Source organism: Rhinatrema bivittatum, chromosome 4 (assembly GCF_901001135.1).
Source record: "Rhinatrema bivittatum chromosome 4, aRhiBiv1.1, whole genome shotgun sequence".
Taxonomy (NCBI): domain Eukaryota; kingdom Metazoa; phylum Chordata; class Amphibia; order Gymnophiona; family Rhinatrematidae; genus Rhinatrema; species Rhinatrema bivittatum.
The window spans coordinates 339,837,159-339,862,259 of NC_042618.1; the positions used below are offsets into that span (position 1 = coordinate 339,837,159).

The following is a 25,101-nucleotide window of genomic DNA, read 5'->3' on the forward strand; positions in this document are numbered from 1 at the left end:
AAAATGAGAACTATCCATAGATCTCATATTTTGGAGGTAATGAGAAACTGCTCCAATATAGTCTGGTTGGAGCCTACCTGTCCTCTGAATTTCCTGCAATGGCATCTCATTGTTAGACTGGCTCAGTACACTTTAGCTTATCTTGTTTGCTGCGTTCTAGTTAGTTATTAGCATATGACTTTAGTTACAGGAAAAAGATGGTAAACTTCAGTCTAAATGTCATAAATAGGCCTGGTTTTGGGGGATAACCAAATATGAAAATGAATTACGCCATAGAACCACTGTATACAATTAAACTTCATAGATAATATGGAAAAAAGGCTTTTTTGCAATCCATCAGGACTGGAGTTTGCCATCCCCATCACAAACATATCAGAGTCCAGGCTCTGATAGAGACGAATTTGAAAGAAAGGCTGCTCACCGCACCTCTGGATGGAACTGCTGCTCTGTGCGAGTGTGACAGTATTGACAGGCATCTCCATTCTCACACTTACTGGGGTCGCCCCACTCATCTCCATGTTTTACACTAGGGCATGGGGATGACCTGTTATAGAACCAAGCACAGAACAGGTCAGGAATAAGAAAGTAATGTACAGGGATCTGGCCAACCATCTCATTTTATGAGTCAGCTAGGGGATTTTTACTTAAACATAATAAACTGACTGTATACCCTGGACATCTGTTGTCTTCCAGTGGACCAGAGGCAAATAATCCAAAAGAGAAAGAAATAGCACTCACACCTTCAGTCAACCTGCTGCAGCATTCTCAATACAATGCAAATAAGCAGAAGGAAAAGAGCAAAAATGTTCCAAAGTGTGTGCAATGCTTGGTATAAAATGGATACACTTATTATAGCGCACAAGCAAGCAAACATCCAACACATGTCACAGAGTAAATCGCCTCAGTGGAGGTTCTCCACTAGACTACTACACAATTATTTGCCCAAGATTCAGTACTTTGCAATACCCTTAGGGTCCGATTTTAAAAAGCATTTAACACACTTCAAATTGGGTTTTACACATGTAAATGCGCTGTACTCAGGTGGGCTTTTGAAAATTGCTACAACATATGCCATTGAATTGTCCATAGGATTTATTCACATAAGTGTACTTTTTACACGCATAAATGGCTTTTAAAAATTGCTACAACGGTTTGTCACTTTTATCACTTTTATGTGCGCAACTTCTGTGAAAATTACCTCCTTAGCTTTTCAAAGAGCACTATCAATGATACACATTTTTTCAAACTGTAGAACTTCAAGTCACTACAGTAAATGAAAGGATAATTAAATGGGGCAAATCTAGAGTTTCTCAGCCTCCATGCCTCTGCAGAACAGAGGTACACAAGTCTAAACTCCCAAAAAGAAAAAAAATACCTGTACTTGTGTTTTCTTGGGCTCCTCCGCCTGTCTTTGCTATTGTGGTAATATGGGCAAGCATATCCCTGACGGCACAGCCGGGGCGGTTTTTTACATTGATCTGTCTTGTAATTTCCTAGAACATAGGTTGTATCTGTAAAGAATTGACAGAACAGAAAACGCTATTCAGACTGCAAGAAAACTGTGCAGAAAATTCCATCACATCTACTTCCAGTTCTGCCACCACTTCTTTACATTTACAGCTCCCAAAATAAAAGAGTCGGGGGGGGGTCAGCTTGCCAAAGAGCAACAAAACAATGGGACACTAACCTTGCCACCTAGGCTCTTCACTAAGGATTTTCTCTATCATGGCATGGCTAGCAGCAACTGCAGACTGCCCTTCTATACAGCCATCTGCACCCGTCTGTCCATTCTGCAATGCCTCCATGGCCTGGAGCTCCCTTTTGAGGAACAGAACAAGGAAGTAGTAAATTCACATCACAGTATAGCACAAGTACATATGGATGGTCAATCAATACTTCTTGCTGTGTCTATCTCCAGCATTTCCCTGTCAGACTATTTCATATATTTATGGGGTTTTTTTTTAATTTTATTTTATTGTGAAGCAAATGCATTTGTTACTTATTCTCTAATACAAAATGCGATGCATTCACACCTTACTTCTCAGAAGTGATGAAAGGATCTGTCTTGAAATGCGTTACAAAAGGTTTTTGGAACTGAATGCAGAATCTAATAGCTCACAGCACATGGAGGAACGTTTTCAGAGATATCGCCTATAATTTCCCCTGCTTTACAAGGACATTTCTTGTCCTTGTAAAGCAGCACTACATGGAAGCATTTTCTGCAATGCTTAGACCTTTCTTGCACAGATCACAAAACTTAAAACAAACTACAGACTGCATAACTAAACCGAATGTCTACTACATGAAGTTAGCATGTGGCACATTTAAAACTAATTGGAGAAAGTTCTTTTTTACTCAACGCACAATTAAACTCTGGAATTTGTTGCCAGAGGATGTGGTTAGTGCAGTTAGTATAGCTGTGTTTAAAAAAGGATTGGATAAGTTCTTGGAGGAGAAGTCCATTACCTGCTATTAATTAAGCTGACTTAGAAAATAGCCACTGCTATTACTAGCAACGGTAACATGGAATAGACTTAAGGATAGATTTTAAAAAATTGCGCGATCGCGTACTTTTGTTTGCGCACCAGGCGCAAACAAAAGTACGCTGGATTTTATAAGATACGCGCGTAGCCGCGCGTATCTTATAAAATCCGGGGTCGGTGCGCACAAGGGGGTGCACATTTGTACAACCTGCGCGCGCCGAGCCCAGCGCGCGCTGCCTGTTCCCTCCGAGACCGCTCCGATTTCGGAGCGGCCTCGGAGGGAACTTTCCTTCGCCCTCCCCCCACCTTCCCTTCCCTTACCTAACCCACCCCCCCGGCCCTATCTAAACCCCCCTTACCTTTATTCCACGATTTACGCCTGCGAAAAGCAGACGTAAATCTGCGCGCGTCGGCCGGCTGCCCCGCTCCGTGTTCCAGTCCCGGGGGCTGGTCCGGAGGCCGTGGCCACGCCCCCGGAACGCCCACGGGCCTAAACCACGCCCATGTCGCCGCCCCCAAAACACCGCATCACGCCCCCGAAATGCCGCGTCATTCGGCCATGCCCCAGACACGCCCCCTCCTGCCCCTTTTAAAAAACCCCGGGACTTACGGGCATCCCGGGGCTCTGCGCGCGCCAGCGGCCTATGCAAAATAGGCGCGCCTGCGCGCGAGGGCCCTGCGCGCGTAAGTCCGCCCGGATTTACGCGCGCAGGGCATTTAAAATCCGCCCCTTAGTTTTTGGGTACTTGCCAGGTTCTTATGGCCTGGATTGGCCACTGTTGGAAACAGGATGCTGGGCTTGATGGACCCTTGGCTGACCCAGTATGGCATGTTCTTACAGCACAGTTAGAGTCACGGAAGTGGAATGCTGGTAAGAAATAATGGTGCTATTCGGGATACTTTATAGGAAATAGATTTGAGTTTATCAACTGGTTGCATTGTGTTCACGATGGACATCCTGATTATCAAGGCATTTTCTCTGCCATATGTCCCCCTGAATATACTTTGATTCCTTGCTGGCTGCGATAATTTTTATTTGGACTGGAAAATTGTGAAAAATGATCCCAAGAAACCACCGGTAGAGGCGGAGACAAGGACAGTATCTGAATCCAAGAAAGCATTGGGACAAGTACTTAATAGACTTAGTTTTTGGGTACTTGCCAGGTTCTTATGGCCTGGATTGGCCACTGTTGGAAACAGGATGCTGGGCTTGATGGACCCTTGGTCTGACCCAGTATGGCATTTTCTTATGTAAGTACAGGGATCTCTGAGAGAGTGGTGGGGATTATAAAACTAAGTAGTTGGTGTAGATGGGCAGACTAGATAGACCATATGGCCTTTTTCTGCTGTAACCTTTCTATGATTCTAAGATGCCAATAATCAGCAGCTTTTCAGACCGCACAAGGCCTTCCTTCAGATGTTCCCCATATAAAAAGTTTCATGTTGGTCTAATAAAAGATCTCACAGTTTACAAAGAATCCAGTTTTCTCCAGCACTGATATAGTTATAAGGGCTCTGCAAATTAAGAAACAATGGAAAGGAAACAAATATTTCCATGGTGACACAATATACATGAACCTTCTTAAGGGAAAACACTAAAAACATTCTTCTGCAGATTTTAGGTGTACTTCCCTTTATGTTACAATGGTTTAATTATATATTTAGCAGAAAATGAGGTATTTGATGGTAGGAATGTAATATTACTAATTTTGCATTATGGTATAATGTAATGACCAATGGAGAAATTACTTACCTGATAATTTCATTTTCCTTAGTGTAGACAGGTGGACTCAGGACCAGTGGGTTTATGCTCCCCTGCCAGCAGATGGAGACTGAGCAAGCTGACATCACAGTATACATAACCCTGCAGTGACCCCAGCCTGCCAGTATTCTCTTCAAATGCAACTGTGGACAGACTAGCAAAAAACTTGATTAAAAACAGATAACCAGAACTGTACTCAACCAATCATAAACATTGAACTCACATAAGATTCTAGGTACCCCACGCTAGGGACTGGATGAACACTTACCAGTAATCCCTTGGGACCCAGAGCCCCACAGGAAGTCTATTGACACACTCATGCGACAGCTGAGGGAGGGAAGCTAAGTCCATCTGTCTACACGACAGAAAACGAAATTATCAGGTAAGTAATTTCTCCATTTCCTAGCGTGTAGACAGATGGACAGATGGACTCAGAATCAGTGGGATGTAAAAAAGCTACTCCCCAACAGGATGGGAGGATGCCCACGGTCCAGTGAACATCACACGTGCAAAAGCTGCATCCTCCTGGGCCTGCACATCCAGACAATAAAATTTGGAAAAACTGTGTAAGGAGGACCACATCGCAGCTTGGCAGATATCGACGGGAGACAACCGACTAACCTCTGCCCACACATAAACCAAGGAAGTGGAGAACTTGCAAGCGCAGAGTAAAGTGGCAATCACCTCAGAGGAATAACCACGCTTTTACAGGTGAGCCCTCTCAAAGGTCAAACCGTAAGACAGAACTGAGTTGGATCCTCGTGAAGAACCGGTCCCTGCTAAAACAGATCCATGTGCAGCGGAAGACAAAGAGGGGCCTCCATCAGAAGTCGTCGCAAATCCGTATACCATGGACGCCTGGGCCAGTCCGGCGCCATCAAGAGTACTAGCCCACTGTGGCCTTCAATCTTGCGAATTATCCTGTCCAGCAAGGCCCACAGAGGAAAGGCATAAAGCAATCTGTCTTCCGGACAGACCTGTACGAGAGCGTCTATTCCCAGGAACCACTGATCTCTCCTGCAAATGTAGAAGCAAAGAACCTTCACATTTCGAGAAGTCGACAGCAGGTCTAAGAATGGAAGGCCCCAGCGATCCACAATCAGCTGAAATGACCCAGCTGAAAGACCCATGCTCCTGGATCCAGACTCTCCCTGTTGAGAAAGTCCGCTTTAAATTGTCTTTTCCTGCAATGTGAGAGGCCGAGATCATCTGCAGATGACCTTCTGCCCATTCCATCAGCTGGTCTATTTCCTGCAACACTTGCTAGCTCTTGGATCCTCCTTGGCGATTGATATAAGCCACTGTCGTTGCATTGTCTGACATCATGTGATTGATTCTGCAGCCTGTGGCTAAACTGCAAGCAATAAATATCCAACAATACACCAAAACAGCGAACTGCTATTAATCAAACAACAATCAAGAGCAAAAGCTCTGTCGCTGGACAATTGAATAAATTTTTTTCAAAAATGTAATATTATTTTTCTAGTGTTTTTGATTGAAATAAATACCTACACTATCCAATGGAAAAAAACATAAACACAAAAAAAATTTTTTCCATTGGATAGTGTAGGTATTTATTTCAATCAAAAACACTAGAAAAATAATATTACATTTTTGAAAAAAATTTAAACTGCAAGCAAGCCAGCCGTACCGCCCGGGCCTCCAGGCGATTGATGTTCCAGCAGGACTCTTTGGCATTTCAGTGCTCCTGGGCAGTTAACTCCACAGTGAGCCCCCCCCCAACTATGGAGACCTACCTCTGTAGTGGGTCTCCATAGTACCAACCAGGCTGGAGAGGACAAGGAAACTCCCTTTCTCAGATGATCCTCCTGCAATCACCACTGGAGGCAGGAGCAGATTTCCATCGGCAAGAAGAACAAAACCGATTAATCCTGAGATTGTGGGTTCCAACGTGGTAGCATATGCGCCCTTGCCCTCGGCACCACTTCCAGGGTAGCTGCCATCAAAAGAAACAACAAACTGCTACCCAGACTGTCTGCAAATACACACCAAGTACTTGTAGGTAGGACCACACCGTCAGACGTATGGTGTTCATCAACTGACTTACTTGAGACATCAGTCTCTGGATCCGAACTTCCGTTAGGAAAACTCTGTCCTGATCTGTGTTAAACCAGATCTCCAGATACTCCAATGACTGGGATGGTTGAAGATTGCTCTTGGTCAGGTTCACCACCCAACCGAGCTCCTGAAATAAGGAGATCACCTTGTATGTCACCAGGCGGCTATCTTCCTGAGACTTGGCTCAAACCAGCCAGTCGTCCAAATACCAGGATTCCTTCTTTTCGCAAGGCTGCCGCAACAGTTCGATACAGTTCCAGCCCTGGAAGGATTTCCCCATCTTCCAGGGAATCAGGATCAAGCTCATCATCATCAGTGCCATCCAGATTTCTGTTGGGAACACTCACAGGGAGCCAGAGTGAGCCCCTGCGCTTAAGCACAGGTCTGGAAGAGGAAGGAGCCACCTGCTGAGGATCTGATGGGACAGAAATGGGGGAAGTGGAGGACTGTGCCTGAAGGCTTGTAAGCCTTGAAAAAAATTCCACCCAAGAAAAAGCATCTGGGTCCAGACCAAGCCCAGAAGGAACTGGAACTGGTCCCACAGAACTGCCCTTGCCAACGGAGGAGCCAGTTAAGGGAGAACCAAGATCTGGCACCCCCTTCAGTCAAGGCCGTGACCAACCCATCATCAGAATGGGAAGAGCAAGGCTTAGCAAAATCCGAGGAAGACAACTCTCCCTGAGCGTCTGAGCAGCGCTGTCACAGGTTAGAAGCCAGGTCAGGCAGAGAAGCCCTAATATGTCAGGTAACACAAACAGGAAGATGCTTAGACTTCTTGCTTACCATCACTATAGCTGCAGTAAACATGCGTTGGAACGGCTCGCACTCAAAAATGAAATGCACCCAAAAAATAAGTGTCTAGAAGAAAGCGTGGCAAGGCGCACACGCAACCTGTGCGCCAAATTAAGCGCGTAAAGGTTTGTGTGCGTAAAAAATGCACCCAAAAACCGAGTGCACAATGCTTGCGCAGACCCGATACACTGCTCACACAGACAGCCTATAGAGGGCAGAAAAAGCACAAGAGCGCGCGAAAATGGCTGCCACGGCCTACCACATGGCATGCAAGAAAATATCCTAAATGCGGGGCCTAGCCCATCGGGAGCCGCTCAACCCACCAGGCTACCCAGTGCCCCAACCCCAACAGGAGTGGGAATGAACGTCAATACGGCGCACTGAGAATAGAGACCGGAGGAAGTCCTAAAAAGGAAAATTGGTTCTTACCTGCTAATTTTCGTTCCTGTAGTACCATGGATCAGTCCAGACCCTGGGTTATGTCACCAATCCAGCAGAGGGAGGCATAGAAACATTCTACTGACTCTGATGTATATCCTGGGGTGCCACCTGCAGTCCATCAGTATTGAACGATATCAAAACAGAAATGTAACCACTAAAATACTAACTAGCTATCTAAACGCTATAACGTACTTCCAACTCACAAATCCTAAATGGAAGCAGAATCCCAAAAAACCGTGGGAATAAACAAGAAACATTAAGAAAAGTAGGCAGCATGAAAAGCAGTTTATAAACCAAAACAGTGAACGAGCGGACTCTCTGAAAAGATAATTGCCATACACAGACATAAAGGGCGGGCGTCTAGACTGATCCATGGTACTACAGGAACGAAAATTAGCAGGTAAGAACCAATTGGTACAGTCTGCCCCCTATAACCGGAACCGGGGAAAGGATAAGCCATATCTCATTGTGCAGACTTTGTGCCACCTGAGGCTTGGGAAGTTCCAGGTCTTCCGAAGCGGCAGCCACGAAAGGACTGAGACCAATTCTGTTGTCTATCCGAAGGACTGCTTAGAAGGTGGAGCCGAAGGATGAGAAGAACAAAATCTTCAACCAGATCAAAAACAAGAGCGGGATGAGAAAGAGCTTCGAGGTCTAGGACGATCCTCTGGTAATTTGTGAATCTTATTCTCCCATAGGGACAAAATTAAATCTTCCAATTCCTTACCAAAGAGCAATTTTCCCTTAAAGGGTAAAGCCCCTAACTGAGCTTTTGAGGATGCGTCTGCAGACCAATTCCTCAACCAGAGGAGTCTGCGAGCCGATACTGAAGCAACAATAGAGCGAGCAGAGGTCCTGAGGAGATCATATAAAGCATCTGCGTTGTAAGCAACTGTAGCTTCCAATCGACCAGCTTGTGCTACCTCCTCATTAGAGAGGGAAGAATTGTTTTGCAATGCCTGGACCCACCGCAGGCCAGCTCACAAAGCCAAGCTATTACTCATGGCCGCCGGTACACCTAGAGCAGAAACCTCAAAAATTCGCTTGAGCTGAACCTCCAGTTTACGATCCTGTAGATCTTTAAGAGCCGTAGCTCCCGTCACTGGAATAGTTGTCCTCTTAGTGACGGCTGACACAACGGCATCCACTTTGGGAAATTTTAAAATTTCCAAAGCCTCCTCGTGTAATGGATACAGCTTTTCCATGGCTCGTGCTACCTTAAGACCTAATTCAGGAGTGTCCCACTCCCAGTACAAAAGGTCAGTGAGAGAAAGATGAAAAGGAAGGGATGTCGTCGGACCCCTAAGACCTAACAACACTGGGTCGATATTACCCATTCGAGAATCCTTCACTGGAGCCTCCAGACCCAATTCAAGTAAAATTGCCGGAATTAAAGGACTAAGTTCCTCCCTTCTAAAAAGGCGGACTACTTTGGGATCATCCCCATCCGCTATGTGAGGGTCAGAACTACTGCCCAAAGCAGGATCTCCACCGAGATCCCCGTCCGGCAGGGACTTGTATGGGACAGGCAAAGAGTCATGTTCAGAATCCTCTGAAGTAGAAAAAATAGACTGATCTGGGCCTGAGCGAAGGGGATGCTTCGGAGCTAGCCTAGCCCCAAAATTGCTTGGTCTCACCCTGCCAGGACCCTGTCCAGATGAGCGTTCCCTGTGTTTTTTATGAAACTTCCTGGACTTATAAGCCTTACGAAGAAAACAAATAAAATCCCCTGAGAAGGGAGAAGAAGAAGAAGAAGAATTTGAAACCTCCTCCAGGCTCTTCTCAGATAAACCTACCCCTGTATCTCGCGGCTTGTCCCCCCCAGGGACTGCCGGCTGTGGCGACAAGGGAGGTGGGTCCGGAGCTCCCTGAATAACTTGTGTCGCCGCCCTCAAAGAACTTAAAACAGCTTCTGTTCCTGCACTGCAGCGAAACGGGTCCAGGGTAGGGGAGCAGCCGCGCCGAGGTTTCGGGGCCGCGCGAGGCGGCAGAGTCACGTCTTTCACCAGCAAAATAGAGATAGGCAGGCAGAACAGAGACTCTCTGGAGAGACGCGCGCGCGTCTCCAAAGGCACGGCAGGCCGCGCCTCGCAGCATTGTGAAGAAAAAATGGCGCGAATTTAAAATAATAAAATAAACCCTGGCGAAAAACAAATAGGCACGGCACCGCTGAACACCAAAAAGGTATGTAAACTACGATACAGCTATCGGAAAACAGAAAGCAAAAGTAAAAATGATTTTATTTTTTACCTGACCAAACGCCTCGGACCCCGGGAACTGCTCCAAGTAGGGTGAGCGAGCCGGGCCCCCTGGTATCACCCCTGCCAGGAGTGGTTGCTGGGTTCAAATCTCCCCAACTCCGGCGGCCTCAGAACCAAGAGGGATAGTCCCTTCAGGACCTCCCAACCTCCCAGGAGGCAGTGAGACGGCTGGTAAGAAAAGATACTTTTTTTTTTTTTTTTTTAAATAACTTAAATTAAATTAAAAAACAGCCTCTCACAAAGAGAGATAGAGAGCCTACTAAAAATTAACTCCTAAACTACCTGACTAGAAAACAAAAACTACCACAGACTGCAGGGTTAGGCACGTCCACCTCTGCTGGGAGACAGAGAAATACTGATGGACTGCAGGTGGCACCCCAGGGTATACGTCAGAGTCAGTAGAATGTTTCTCTGCCTCCCTGTGCTGGATTGGTGACATAACCCAGGGTCTGGACTGATCCAGGTACGTACACTGAATCCCTCTATCTCTGATTCAGGTAAAACTTTCTTTTTTTTTAAACCTTACCTGAGCTTAGCACTTACCAGCTGAGTACAGAGACGGTCTCCAGCTGCGGGGAGAGGGCATCTGCCGTTACTGCCGCACTTGGCCTTCTACACCCGCTGCCTTTCAGCTGAACTAGAAGCTAAGTACACGCTGGGAAACCCAGCTACCAGACCAAGGCACACCTCTAAGGGACCACGGAAATTGCCTGAGGAATTCTCAACTGGGGGAGGAACCTTTAGGTATCACCGCAGGAAAGTGGGGCTGTCTTTTCCTGAATTTAGAATTTCAGATTTCTCCTTTCAAAAAGCTCAAAGCAATCCCCATAGAGAGATGCCATGTCCATCATCTGCTGGAGATGGAGAATACTGGAAGGCTGGGGTCACTGCAGGGTTATATATACTGTGACATCAGCTTGCTCTGTCTCCATCTGCTGGCAGGGGAGCAGAAACCCACTGGTCCTGAGTTCATCTGTCTACACGCTAGGAAGCTGAAATTAAACTACAGCATGACCGAACTGGTCTCAGCTGTAAGTAGGAGGGCTTGATGCTCACCTGATGTCATATACTGGGGAGCGCAGATCATGGGGACCGTGAGCAAAGGCACAGTGGAGACCATTTTTTGTGCAATTGCCCTTGGAGTCAGTCTCATGGATGCATATTCCAGTTTTATAATAGCGCAGGTGGTATCTTCTCTCAGTGTCACCAGTAGTTCTATGCAGAAAGGGGCATCTGGACAGCAGGAAAACCACCAGGTTTCAGGCACATGACTCAAGCAGCTCCTCTCCTTTCCCACCACAAACATCTTCGCATACCCACACCAGACAGCAAAGGTTTGTCTTTGCAGCTTGGACCAAGATGACAAGTCACTGTAGTACTATATAGCAGGTGAGTGAGCTGGAGTGTGGGAAAACTTGAAAAATTAACATCTCTAGTCGCATGCTCAGTACTGAAACATATTCCTAAATGTTCTTCACATGCTTCTGAGGCCCTCTACTTGTATAGTGAAATTCTAAGTTGAAAAAATTACATTACAACTTCTACTGGATGTGTTAATTTATGCTTTAGAAACTGTCTGAAATAAATCCAAGAATGTCAAGTTCAGAGCAAGATTACAGAATGGACGCTACTTACTCATCTCCTTCGGGGCACAGTCCAGTGGTTTCATCATACTTAGTACAGTAGATGTCAGGGCTGTAGTTAAAAGTGCCATCGCGGCGGCGAACAGATCTCCGTCGACGCTGGTTAACAAAGTGCCAGTGGAAGCAGGTGTAGGGCCGGTGTTGAGAGCACTTGTGCTGAACAAAAAGGGGGCACTGCTCTGTGCGGAATTCCTTCAGATACCTGTAGGGGAAAAGTGAAAGGTGGGTTAAATGTACTGCCCTTCACCAAGTAAATAAACAAACCTGTAGCTCACTTCTATTCTATTCATCCTGCCAATGGACTCTGATGCAGTTATAAGGAGAAATGGAGCAAGTGTGGTAGAATTCAACACTTCCAGCACATAATATTCTATCCACATAAGTTCTAGTTAAGAAAGTATGCCTTAGGAAATCAGTAGTATAATGGATAATGTTCTTATCAAACCCATTTTGACAGGTGGCATCAGCCAATTAGCGGTCACTTCTTGTTTAAGCCCCACACACTCTCCAACCTCTTCATTGAAATTAATGGAACAAGCTCCACCTAAGTCCTGCTCTAGCCCCATTGCCAATCCAGACCCCCTTCATATCACTGGAAATGGCCTTAACCATAATCCCCACTGGCCATTTTTTATTGTGTCATCAGAAATGGCCCTAATCACAACCCCCAGTCAGTGTTAGTATGCACAGAAACAAACCCCCTCCCCCTTCCACCTCTCTGCCTAGAATTCAAAGTGCTGTGTACAATTTCCTGCAGGCATACTAAGAACTGGGGCAGGGTCAACTAGAGAGTGTGAACATGATCAGGGCATATTTAAGTCTCTACTTTTTGAAAAACGTTGTTATCGTAAACATCTAATCAGTTCTGCAAGTATTCTGAGTATTTTCAACCCACAAGAGAGACTGTATGGAAAAAAACAGTGGTCTTGTAGAAATGAGGTCACATCTGATGTCACAGGCAAAGCATGATGGGTAGTTCTAATGCCATGGGGACTGGGAACCCCCTTGTCTAGCAGACTTAGCATTTGTAGTCCACCTGACATTAGAATTGTAGTTTCAAGATTGACTAAAGAGCATAGTTTGCATTTACAGATAAGAGATCCCCCTCATAGCTTCTTATCTCCTACATAATGAGAGCATAGACTGAAAACTTGTCAGTGAGAAGAAAAAATGAAATGTGTTGAAAGAGCTTTAAAGAACAGTGTACAGAGAAAGATTCAGTATCCTTAAGGGAGCATACTGAAATCCTCCCTCATAATCCTTTTGTCTATACAACTTGCTGTATTTTCTTAGGTCTCTGCCTGCCACTTTTTGTTTCTTAGCATATCGGTTTGTTGTATAACTACTTTTTTATGTTGCGCTTCTGAAGCCTCTTGGTTTATAATCCGTTACTAGCTCTTTCAAATTGCAAAAATATATCTTTTTACAATTTTTTGAATACAGAGTGAGCCATAAGAAAAAGCAAAATTGCTTACCTTGTAATAGGTGTTATCCCAGGACAGCAGGATATAGTCCTCACATATGGGTGACATCAGTAATGGAGCCCTATGTACGGAAAAACTTCTATCAAAGTTTCTATGAAACTTTTGACTGGCACCAGAGTGCCCACTGAGCATGCCCAGCATGCCATGATATTCCCTGCCACAGGGGTCTCCCTTCAGTCTGTTTTGTAGCAATTAGCGTTAGCCAAAAATAAAATAATAAAACGTATCGGACCCAACTCCGCGGGGTGGCGGGTGGGTTTCGTGAGGACTACATCCTGCTGTCCTGGGATAACACCTATTACAAGGTAAGCAATTTTGCTTTATCCTAGGACAAGCAGGATGCTAGTCCTCACATATGGGTGATTAGCAAGCTAGAGGCTGAGTCATTTAGGATTGAGGCAACAGTGAAGTATTGTTGTTGAAATGAATCAGCCGAAGATCACAGCAGGTTGGATGTAGAAGGAGTTGGGATTACACTGGAAACAAGTTCTTTAAGACAGATTGTCCATAGGCTGAATCTTGTCTTCCTTCTTTGTCTAAACAATAGTGAGCTGCAAAGGTGTGAAGAGAACTCCATGTTGCTGCTTTACAAATGTCCAGAATAGGTACAGAGCGAAGGTGTGCTACTGAGGTTGACATTGCTCTGACTGAATGTGCTTTTACTCGCCCTTGAAGAGTAAGGCCTGCTTTTTCATAACAAAACTGTATGCAATCTGCTAGCCAGTTTGACAAAGTATGTTTACCCACTGCTTTACCTGGTTTGTTTGGATCATAAGATACAAATAGTTGACTGGACTTTCTTTGGACTGCAGTGCGGTTTAAGTAGAGGGATAGCGCACGTTTATAGTCCAAGGTATGTAAGGCTCTTTCTCCCTGGTGAGAGTGAGGCCTTGGAAAGAATGTTGGTAAAACTATAGATTGGTTCAGGTGGAATTCCGGGACTACTTTTGGAAGGAATTTGGGATGAGTACGGAGGACCACCCTGTCATGTAGGAACTTTGTAAAAGGTTCATATGTGACAAGTGCTTGTAGTTCACTGACTCTTCTAGCTGATGTAATGGCTATGAGGAATACAGTTTTCCATGTAAGAAATTTAAGGTCACAGGTGTCTATGGGTTCGAATGGGGAATGCATGAGCTTTGATAATACTACGTTTAGGTCCCATTGTATGCTTGGGGAATGAATTGGAGGTTTAAGGTGAGTTAAACCCTTCATAAATCTACTGACGAGAGGCTGTGTAGAGATAGGTGCATCTCCCATCTTGTTATGGTAAGCTGAGATTGCACTCAAGTGTACTCTTACAGATGGAGTCCGAAGACCAGAGTCTGAAAGATGGTACAGGTAATCTAGTAGTGAGGTAGTGGGGCTTTCTGAGTGCACCACAAAGTAAACCGTTTCCATTTGTAGGAATAATTCTTTCTAGTGGAAGGTTTATGTGAAGCTATCAGCACTTGAGATATAGTGGTTGAAAGGTTGAGTGGTTGTAAGATCAAGCTTTCAACATCCATGCTGTCAGGGATAGGGATTGAAGGTTGGGATGGCGCAACCGACCCTGATCCTGAGTTATGAGAGTGGGAGCTACTCCCAGACGAATGGGATCCCGGACTGAGAGGTCTAGCAGTGTGGGAAACCATACTTGTCGAGGCCAGTATGGGGCTATGAGTATCATGGTCCCTTTGTCCTGTTGCAGCTTCACTAGAGTTTTGGTTATGAGCGGTATCGGTGGATACGCATATAACAGGCCTGAGTTCCAATGGCGAGCAAAGGCGTCCTTTGGTAGGCTGTTCTCCTGTTGTAGCAGGGAGCAGTAATTGCTCACTTTGTAGTTCAGATGGGATGCAAAGAGATCTATTGTTGGTTGACCCAAGCGTTGAAAGATCTTGGTTGCTGTCTCTGGATCCAAGGACCATTCGTGTGGTTGGAACTGACGACTGAGGCGATCGGCTATTTTGTTGCGGATGCCTGCTAGGTAAGTGGCCCGTAGAAGAACTGAGTGTGCTAGGGCCCAGTCCCAAACCTGTGCTGCTTCTTGGCAAAAGAGATAGGAACCTGCTCCCCCTTGTTTGTTGATGTACCACATGGCTACTGTGTTGTCTGTCTGAATCAGCACAGTCTTGTGTGAAAGGCAGTCCTTGAACACATGTAGCGCATAACGTATAGCTCGAAGCTCTAGGAAGTTTATTTGAAAAGAGGCTTCGGCTTTTGTCCACGTCCCTTGGGTCTTCAGATGACCAATGTGTGCTCCCCAGCCTAAAGTGGACACATCTGTAGTTAATGTCACTTGCGGAATTGGATGCTGGAAAGGCAAACCTTTGAGCAAATTGTTCATTGATGTCCACCAGAGGAGGGAGGAACGCAGTTCCTGTGTTATCTGAACGTGAGTGGACAATGGTTGAATGGCTTGAATCCACTGTGTTTTTAGTGTCCATTGCAGTAGTTGCATGGTCAATCTGGCCATGGGAGTGACGTGGACTGTGGAGGCCATGTGACCGAGTAGGGTGAGGCACTGATGAGCTGTAACTTGAGATTGAGTTCGGAGAGTGTGTGCCAGGAGAACGAGTGTATGGGCACGGTCTCTTGGAAGAAAAGCTTTTGCTATGATGGTGTTTAAATCTGCACCGATGAATTGTAGTAGGTGAGCTGGTGTGAAATGGGATTTCTGGTAATTGATGAGAAATCCCAAGGAGTGAAGCAAGTTGACTGTGAGCTTGAGGGAATTGAGAGCTCCTTCTTGTGTCTGACTGCTGATGAGCCAATCGTCTAGATAAGGGAATACATGCACCTTCTGTTTGTGGAGGTGTGCCACCGCCACTGCCAGACACTTTGTGAACACTCAAGGTGCTGAGGCTAGGCCGAATGGGAGCACTTGGTATTGAAAATGTTGTCCTTCGACCAGAAATCGCAAGTACTGGCGATGAGGAGGAAAGATGGGAATGTGAGCGTAGGCGTCTTGAAGATCCAGAGAGCAGAGCCAATCCCCTTTTTGAAGGAGAGGTAGCATGGTGCCTAATGATACCATCCTGAATTTTTCTTTTTTGAGAAATTTGTTGAGATTTCTGAGGTCTAGGATGGGACGAAGGCCTCCGGTTTTCTTTGGAATGAGGAAATAGTGGGAGTAGAATCCTCTGCCCTGCTGAGGTCTGGGAACTGGTTCTATGGCCCTGGCTCTCAGAAGGGTGGATAATTCTCTTTGTATAATTTTGGAATGTGGTTTACTGTCCAAGATGAGATTGGTGGAGTTTCTTTTGGTACAGTGAGAAAATCCAATCGGTAACCGTGAGCTGTAATGGAAAGTACCCATTGGTCTGTGGTTATGGAGGTCCAGGTGTGATGGAAATAGGCTACACGACCTCCTACTGGCAGGTGTGGAAGTGGATTGGTGGATGGGCTGCTGCTCTCGGATTGTCTTTCAAAATCCCGATGTTGATGCAGTCTGAGGAGGAGGTTGAGGCCTGGCAGGCCTTTGCCGAGCCTGAGGTCGCTGAGCTGGGCGAGATGGTCTTGCTCGGTTTGATGGGGGATAGTAGCGGCGTTGGCGGTAGTAAGGACGCCTGATATCCCTTCTAGGAGGTCTCCTGACCGGGGGTTGTGTCCCCTGAGGCAGTAATGAGAGTTGTTTAAGTGTCTCAGTATGGTCTTTTATAGTTGCAACTGCTTCCTTAACCTTGTCGCCAAACAGGTTATCCCCCAAACAAGGAAGGTCAGCCAGTCTCTCCTGTACTTCTGGTTGGAGATCAGACGCCTTAAGCCAGGCCCATCTACGAGCAGTTATTCCTGAAGCCGAGAGACGTGATGCAGTTTCAAAACTGTCGTAAGTCGCCCTAACTTCATGTTTGCCTGCCTCTAGGCCTTTATGAACCAGTTGATGAAAGGGTTCCTGATATTGATCAGGAAGTGTGTGAACGAGGTCTTGGACTTGTTTCCAAAGATTTCGTTGGTACTGGTTCATAAAGAGTTGGTAAGATGCAATCCGAGATACCAACATAGATCCTTGGAAGACTTTACGTCCTAAGTTGTCCATGAATCTGTTATCTTTTCCAGGTGGTGTGGAGGTGTGAGACTTCAACCTTTTTGCTTTTTTCTGGGCCGACTCCACTACCACGGATTGGTGAGGTAGCTGGGTCTTCTGGAACCCAGGAATTGGTTGGACTAAGTAGGTGGCATCTGACCTCTTGTTTACCGATGCCAGTGAACCTGGATGTTCCCATATGCGGTACATGAGTTCTTGTAATACCTCATGCACTGGCACTGCCAAAATCTCCTTGGGAGGGTCTACAAATTGTAGAACCTCCAGTGTCTTTTGCCTGGAATCCACCTCTGCGTGTAACTGGAAATGAATAGTCTCCGCCATGTCCTTAACAAAGTTTGAAAAAGATAAGTCTTCCGGAGGAGACTTCCTACGGTCCTCAGGAGGTGATGGTTCAGATAGTATGTCCTCTTCTGAAGAGAAATCTGTATCTGTATCTGTGCCTGTCTCTCTTGGGGACCTCACTGGTAGTGGCCTAGTAGGCACCAACGGTGTCCCCTTTGGCATTGGTGGAAGTAAAGGGGACCGAGGCTGATGAGGCCTAGGAACTCCTGAGGGTCCTGGAATAGGTTCATCCTTGATGTCTTTTGGTTTCTTTGATATGGCATCGAGTAAAGAGTCCAGTTTGTACATCAGTAGTTGAAGAACCGCAAATTCTGAGGATGGCACTGATGGAGTCACCGGTGGAATCGATGCAGCCATCGGGCGCGGCACCGAGGGCATCGGTGGCGGAATCGATGGAAGTATCGGCATCGATGGTGATGGATCCGAAGGCATCGGAGCTGGTGTCGATGGCGACATCGGTGTCGATAGCTGGAATGGTATCGCATCAAGGAGCGCTTGTCGAACGCTTGACGGATATATCCATCAAGTTCCGCCCGCATAGCTGATAGTATCAGAGCAGCTATGGGGAGGGAGGCGGTGATGGCGATACCGATACCTCCTCAGAGCCCTGAGGAGGTATGGTGCCCTGCACAGGTATCGGTGGGGGATCACCCTGGTACCGTAGGCCTCGGAGACTTTGCGCTCGTCCGAGCTTTCTTGGCGGAGGAGGCCGAGTCAGTCGATGGCTCAGCGGGCACCGGCTCGATGGCGTGCTGGCGTCGATGCCGATGCTTTTCCTTCTGTTTTTCACTGCCGGAGGTGGACGCCTTCGACGACGGCGAGGGGGAGGGCGAGGGGGAGGGAGTAGAAGCATCTCCGGCCTCACCTGGAAGTCGTCTTTTAAGAACGACTTGCCGTATCGATCCAGAAGGCGATGACTGGGCTGACGTCAATGTTGTTGGGAGCAGTTGAATCTTGAAGAGATGCTCTATTTTCTCCATCCGGAGCCGACGTCCTTTCGATGTCATCTCAGCGCATAAATTGCAGGACTTGACGTCGTGTTTTTCGCCGAGGCAAAGCACACATTCTTGGTGCGGGTCCGTAATGGACATATTTTACGCACAATTCGGGCATTTTTTAAAACCCGAGGCCATTTTTGCCGGACAGCCGTCGACGGCAATGGCTTGAAAAACGGTATGGAACCGAAGAAAATCACGGGGAAAAAACTTACCGACATGGAATGGAAGGAAGACCCTGGCGGTGGAAAGTTTTTCCTAACTTTTTCCTAAAGTTTTATGTGTAGTGAAATTCACCACAGGACTCCAGATTAACCGCGAGGCTAACGGCTCCGCGGAAAAAAGAAGACTGAAGGGATGCCCCTGTGGCAGGGAATATCATGGCATGCTGGGCATGCTCAGTGGGCACTCTGGTGCCAGTCAAAAGTTTCATAGAAACTTTGATAGAAGTTTTTCCGTACATAGGGTTCCATTACTGATGTCACCCATATGTGAGGACTAGCATTCTGCTTGTCCTGGGATAATAAATGTAATATGCCACCGACCACAGAGTGCTGCACTATGGTCAGCGCCCTATACTTTACAGTACTAGGTCCAGTGCTGTGCCCTGCAACATACTGTGGCTTCCCAGCATCCTGCTCCTCTGCTGCTCCAAATATGGGCACGTAGTTACGCACTACAAGGCCAGCAACCAGGATTTCCTCTGGCTTGGATTGATGACATCAGCACTGCCTTAACATAAAAGGAAGCTCACTCTTCTGGACAAGTGCCTGTGCAACAGGTTGTTTCTTGGATTTTCTGTGTCTGGCTGTTCCTGGTTCTGAATTCTGAATGAGACCCGGCCTGGTTCCTGACCTTGCTGCAGCCTGCTGCATGCCCTGATCCTTGCTGGTCTCCTGCTTCTGAACAGACTCTGCCTGCTTGACCGTGACTCTGCATCATGATTCTGTACCATACATTGGCCCTGTCTGTCAGCAGTATAAAGGTCCATTCTTCCAAGCCTGTGACAATAAGATTTGCCATGCTACGTCAGACCAAAGTGAAATTAGATCCTTACCTGCTAATTTCCTTTCCTTGAGTCCTGCCAGACCAGTCCAGACAAGTGAGATTTGTTCCCCCTACCAGCAGATGGAGGCGGAGGGTGAACTTTGTCCTGATGTTACTCTTCCCTATATAGCCTGGTGCAGCAGAGAAGCCGTCAGTAGTCTTTTGCCCAAGCTAACGAGCAAGTTCCCTTGGAATTTCTAAACAGAACTTTACCCAACAAAACCTAAATGAAGACAAAAAATTATTAAATGGAAAATATGGGACGAAAGAACATAAAGGAACTGAAGAATGTCTCTGCTTTTCCTTCCCCACAATGTATGCTCCTCCTGGGGAATCCCCCCCCCCCCCCCAAAAAAAAGCAATTCTTTCTCCCCCCCCTTTTTTTTTTTGCAATTAACGTTTTATTAGATTTTAAGAGGTTACAACGCTTTTACAATCAAGTTATGACGACAATACCAAAAACATGAGAAAGCGGCTAACACCCAACCCATCCCTCCTCTCCTCCTACCTGTTTTCTACTAAGATTCAGATGACTTAATAAACTATAGGCTTCCAGTCCATGTAATCAAAGATGAGTGTGATAAGAATACAAAATAAAGTAAATATGACAATCTTTGAGTCAGGTAACATATATGTAATGATGGTCTAAGTTTGCACATAATGTTCATGTCTAAGCATGGTTGAGAAAAAAAAGAAAAAAGAAAAACAAATGCACCTGATAGTCAAATAGATCATACATTATTGTAAATTCGGCTTGACACCGCTATATATCCTGATCGGATAGCCGTTTCCAAGTTTTATAAAAAAAAATGGCAAGGCAATCATTCTTAACTGATGTGAGATAATCTAAGCGTTATGTGGCATAAACACAACCCAGAACATCTGCCATTTCAGGTACTTTCTTCGATTTCCAATAGGAAGCGAGTGTGAGGTACATGGCAATGAACACCTGGAGACAGAATCTTTGATGTATATTTGATAGCCCAGGGACAGGTAAATTAAGTAAAACCGAACTTATGTCAGGGAGCAGATTCACTTTAAGAGTAGTACTCAACCAATCAAAAACCATCAACCAGAAGGAAGCAATTTTAGGGCAGGTCCACATATGACCCTTTGGATCCACACTTCCTCTAACACAATCAGATTGATTGGGATATATTCTGTGTAGTTTCTCAGGAGTAAGGTGCAATCAATATAACATTTTGAAGCAATTTTCTTGCAATTTAGCAGAAATAGAGCACTTACTCGAGAGAAGATATACTCTACTCCAGGCTTTAGGACCAAGTCACCTTTCTATGTCAGCCTCTGTGATGACGTCACGCATCCCGGATACAAAAGCCTACTCTGGTTGCTAGCTATTCGAGTTAGCAAGGTGAAGGGACTCCTTACGGATGGGATTCGCTCTCCGTACCTAGCTACTCTGCCTCTCCTTAATTGGACTTACTCTATCGGGGTACCCGCTCCTCGGGGGCCTCTCTCTTTTCTTTCAGGTCGCTGTCTGGAACCGGTACTCGCTCGAGGGCCCATGTTCCCGGACTCGCTGCCTGAGCTCACTTCTGCTTGGAAGAACCCGCTGCCTACACCATCTGTGAGTTACCATCTATATTCTCTCAGAGCTGTTCTCTGGAACCAGGTACTTGCTCCTTGAGGGCCTGCCTCTATTCCAGCTTCTGTGTTACTTTTCGGGAGAAACCGCTGTGTGAGTAATCAACCAACGAGAACCCTATGTATGCTCCACTGTACTCACTATCTCAGTTTTTCTCCACTACAGCACAGCTATTGAAGAATTGCTGTTCCAGTGTCCTGAGGGACTACAAACCCAGCCAGGCTTCATCTCTACTCACTACTGCCACCTCTGGTGGCTTCTCAACTCTGTTTAATAAAAGATAATTCTGTGTTGTGTGTCCTACAGCTGAGCCTGACCTGTGGCCCCTCACGGGACTTCCCCCCATGGGCGTGGTCATCTGCCACAGCGTCCAAGGGTCCACCCAAAACTTTACAAACAATAACAGATTGCTAACTCCATGGATCCCGCACAGCTCAATGCCCTGCAAGCCATTCCGGGCCTGGCCCTGCGCATTTCAGAACAGCAAGACACATTGGAGAAACTCACTTCAGCGCTTCATCAGCTACACGCACAGAAGACCCAAGGCGCTACTTCCAGTAATGAAGGTCAGTTACCTGAAGTAACTTTAAAGACTGCTGTACCGCTGGCTGCTCCAGTTCGTTTCTCGGGAGAGATTCAGAAAACCAGGGGCTTTCTAAACCATTTTGCATTACAGCCTTCTCACTTCCCCACAGCTTTTGCCAAGACTACTTACATTCAGGTCGATACTGTAAGACCGCGGGAGAGCGGACGAACGCCCGCTCTCCTGGCGCGCGCACCAGCCCTTCGCCGGTTCGGGCGATACAGTATTTAAATGAGGTGACGCGGGAAAAACGAGGGAAAGGAGGCGCTAGGGACACTAGCGCGTCCCTAGCGCCTCCTTTTGGCCTGGAGCGGCGGCTGTCAGCGGGTTTGACAGCCGACGCTCAATTTTGCCGGCGTCGGTTCTCGAGCCTGCTGACAGCCACGGGCTCGGAAACCGGACGCCGGCAAAATTGAGCGTCCGGTTTTCGGCCCGACAGCCGCGGGCCGAATTCAAATTTATTATTTTTTTTTTTTTAACTTTTGGGGACCTCCGACTTAATATCGCTATGATATTAAGTCGGAGGGTGCACAGAAAAGCAGTTTTTACTGCTTTTCTGTGCACTTTCCTGGCGCCGGAAGAAATTAGCGCCGACCTTTGGGTCGGCGCTAATTTCTTAGAGTAAAATGTGCGGCTTGGCTGCACATTTTACTTACTGGATCCCGCGCGCATACCTAATAGGGCCATCAACATGCATTTGCATGTTGAGGGCGCTATTAGGTGCCGCGGGTGGGCCGCGTGTTTTCCTCCCCTTACTGAATAAGGGGTAAGGGAAAACACGCGTCCAGAGCAGGCTGACAGTGCGCTCCGACGGAGCACACTTTACTGTATCGACCTGATTCTATCTTATCTTGATGGAAGGGCCTTGTCTTGAGCCTCTACACTGTGGAAACGCAAGGATCCTATTTTGGAGGATATAGATGGATTTTTGGACTTATTCAAATCTGTTGTCGATGATCCTACCCGAGTGACCGTTGCCGGTTCTGCTCTGGTGGACCTGAAGCAAGGCAACCGACCACTGGCTGATTTTGCGATAGAGTTTAAGACTCTTGTTACAGAACTCTGCTGGGACCCCAAATGCCTGAAAACCCTCTTCTTCAGAGGCCTGGATACTCGTTTGAAAGTCGAGCTGGCCGCTCGTGAAACACCTGACTCGCTGGATGAACTAGTGGCTTTGGCTACTAGGATCAACCACCGGCTTTCATGATAAGGTGAAAGAACTCCGGCCTAATAGAGGACCGGGTCAGAAGGAGGCTAGTGCTAAACCTGCACCTCGGATGGTTCCAGTAATTCCTGCTGCCAGTGCAGATGGCGTTAATTTCTGCCGGCGCCAGGGAAGTGTACAGAAAAGCAGAAAAAACTGCTTTTCTGTACAACCTCCGACTTAATATCATAGCGATATTAAGGCGGAGGCCCCAAAATTTAAAAAAAGTTAAAAATTTTAAAAAAAAATTTAAATCGGCCTGCGGCCCGGAAGACGGACGCTCAATTATGACGGCGTCCATTTTCCGAACCCGTGGCTGTCAGCGGGTTTGAGAACCGATGCCGGCAAAATTGAGCGTCGGCTGTCAAACCCACTGACAGCCGCCGCTCCAGTCAAAAAAAGGCGTAAGGGACGCGCTTGTGTCCCTAGCGCCTCTTTTTTACCGCGGGCCCTCATTTGCATACTAAATCGCATGCACAGGAGAATGGCCTGTGCGCGCGTCGGGAGAGTGGGCGCTCGCCTCGGAGCGCCGGCTCTCCCGTGGGTTTTACTGTATCGGCCTGATTGTGAGGCACTGGTGAACAACTCTAGCATTAAAAACAGCAATTATTGTATATTTCTTTTCTGTCTCTCTCATGTTCATTAGCATTATTCTAAAATGAAAATTCAGAAATACAGTTGACAAATACAAGTTTAGACATGAGTCATCAGCTCATGCTTGGCTATGATAAATAATTACACTTTATAAACAGATAATGTCCCTATAGAGAAACTGAATGATCAACAGATAAATTAGAGATAATTAGATGAGTAAATCACTCACACAATGGGTGTTTAGCATATAAATAACTTCCCGTCAGTTGCATTTTGATAGATCATTTGGTCTTTATCTGCCCTCATTCACTATATTACTATGTGCAGAGTACAGTATCTAGGAGGACCTCTCTCTTTCAGGAGTTTGATTTGCATAGAATGTGACTCAATCGAGCAGGTGCTTCCCCATGCAAATGCTAAATGTAAACAAACACATACCTCTGGGAGTAAATCTGGCAGGATCAGCTGCCAACAACCAAGAGTTTCAGCAGCTTCTGGAGGCCAGCCAGTCCCAATTTAAACTGGGATACACTAATCTCCGTATCAAATTAATACAGGAAATCACACATACAAACTTGTAATGACACTGGATTTAAAATAAGAATAATGAGTAGTTACGATATTATGAATCATATCAAACAGAGGATGACATGAGTGCTCGGGATCACAGGGAGGCTTTATAGATTGTTCAAGGAGGCTAAGTGAATTCCAGAAAGGAGTAGCGTTGAGGAATATAAAATGTTGTTTCATGTTGGGAATGCATTTTTAAAGAAATGTGTCTTTAATGCTTTTTTAAAGAAGACTCTTTTGCAGCGGCATCTCACTTCTTTTGGTAGGCTATTCCACAGGAGTGGACCTGCCAAGGAGAAGGCCCATTGTCTGGTTTCATCAAGATGGGCCAACTTCAGAGATGGAACATTGAGTAGCATTGAGTTTATCGACATAAGAGACCATGGAAGGGTGTGGATTTTCAATACTGAGGAAATCCATGTTACGTGTGCCGGCTGCGACAGGCCAGCGGCCCGACCCTCTCGCCTTCTATTGCCAAATCCAGTGTCTAGTTCCACTTCTCTGGCGGCGGTGGGCCACCGGCTCCGTTCTCGGGCCATCGGTGCTCCAGCTACTGCAACAGGCCTCTGCGGCTCGCGGAGAGACACCGCCAGTCAGCGCCGCGCCCCTCCCTAGGTGTGCACTTCTGTTTATGAAGGGCCCGTGGTGGGAACTTGGCCGTGGCCCCGGATGATGTCGCTGAAGCTCCGGTATATAAGGCCGGGCTCAGCTCCTGATAGTCACCTTTGCAACAGGACTCCATGCTGGTCGTGTACTTCGTTGCCTTCTGGTGATTCTCCTGTGTTCCTGATCCCTGCGAGTTCCTATTCATGGTTTCCTTTGTTCCTGCGTTCCTGATTCCTTGCCTTCTTTCGGATTGACTTCCTGGACATGACCTCTGCTTCGTCTGACCACGCCATTGATCTTCTCCTGGACCCGACCTCTGCTTCGTCCGACCACGTCATTGATCTTCTCCTGGACTCGACCTCTGCTTCGTCCGACCTCGCCATTGATCTCCTGGACCCGACCTCTGCTTCATCTGACCACACCATTGATCTTCTCCTGGACCCAACCTCTGCTTCGTCTGACCACGCCATTGATCTTCTCCTGGACCCGACCTCTGCTTCGTCTGACCACGCCATTGATCTTCTCCTGGACCCGACCTCTGCTTCATCCGACCACGCCATTGATCTTCTCCTGGACTCG

The 25,101-nt window shown here is 46.6% G+C and overlaps 1 protein-coding gene across 3 annotated transcripts in view; it reads right to left on the reverse strand.

The window, feature by feature from the left end:
* Positions 1 to 25,101, reverse strand: part of UNK (unk zinc finger) — a 219,184-nt gene that overhangs the window by 134,213 nt on the left and 59,870 nt on the right. For all 3 annotated transcript variants that reach the window (XM_029600486.1, XM_029600488.1, XM_029600487.1), the window contains 5 exons: positions 11,454 to 11,663; positions 10,875 to 11,051; positions 1,688 to 1,818; positions 1,376 to 1,511; positions 427 to 544 (listed from right to left, as the gene is read on the reverse strand). In XM_029600486.1, coding sequence (XP_029456346.1) covers positions 427 to 544; positions 1,376 to 1,511; positions 1,688 to 1,818; positions 10,875 to 11,051; positions 11,454 to 11,663 — 772 coding nt within the window. The remainder of the gene's footprint in view (positions 1 to 426; positions 545 to 1,375; positions 1,512 to 1,687; positions 1,819 to 10,874; positions 11,052 to 11,453; positions 11,664 to 25,101) is intronic.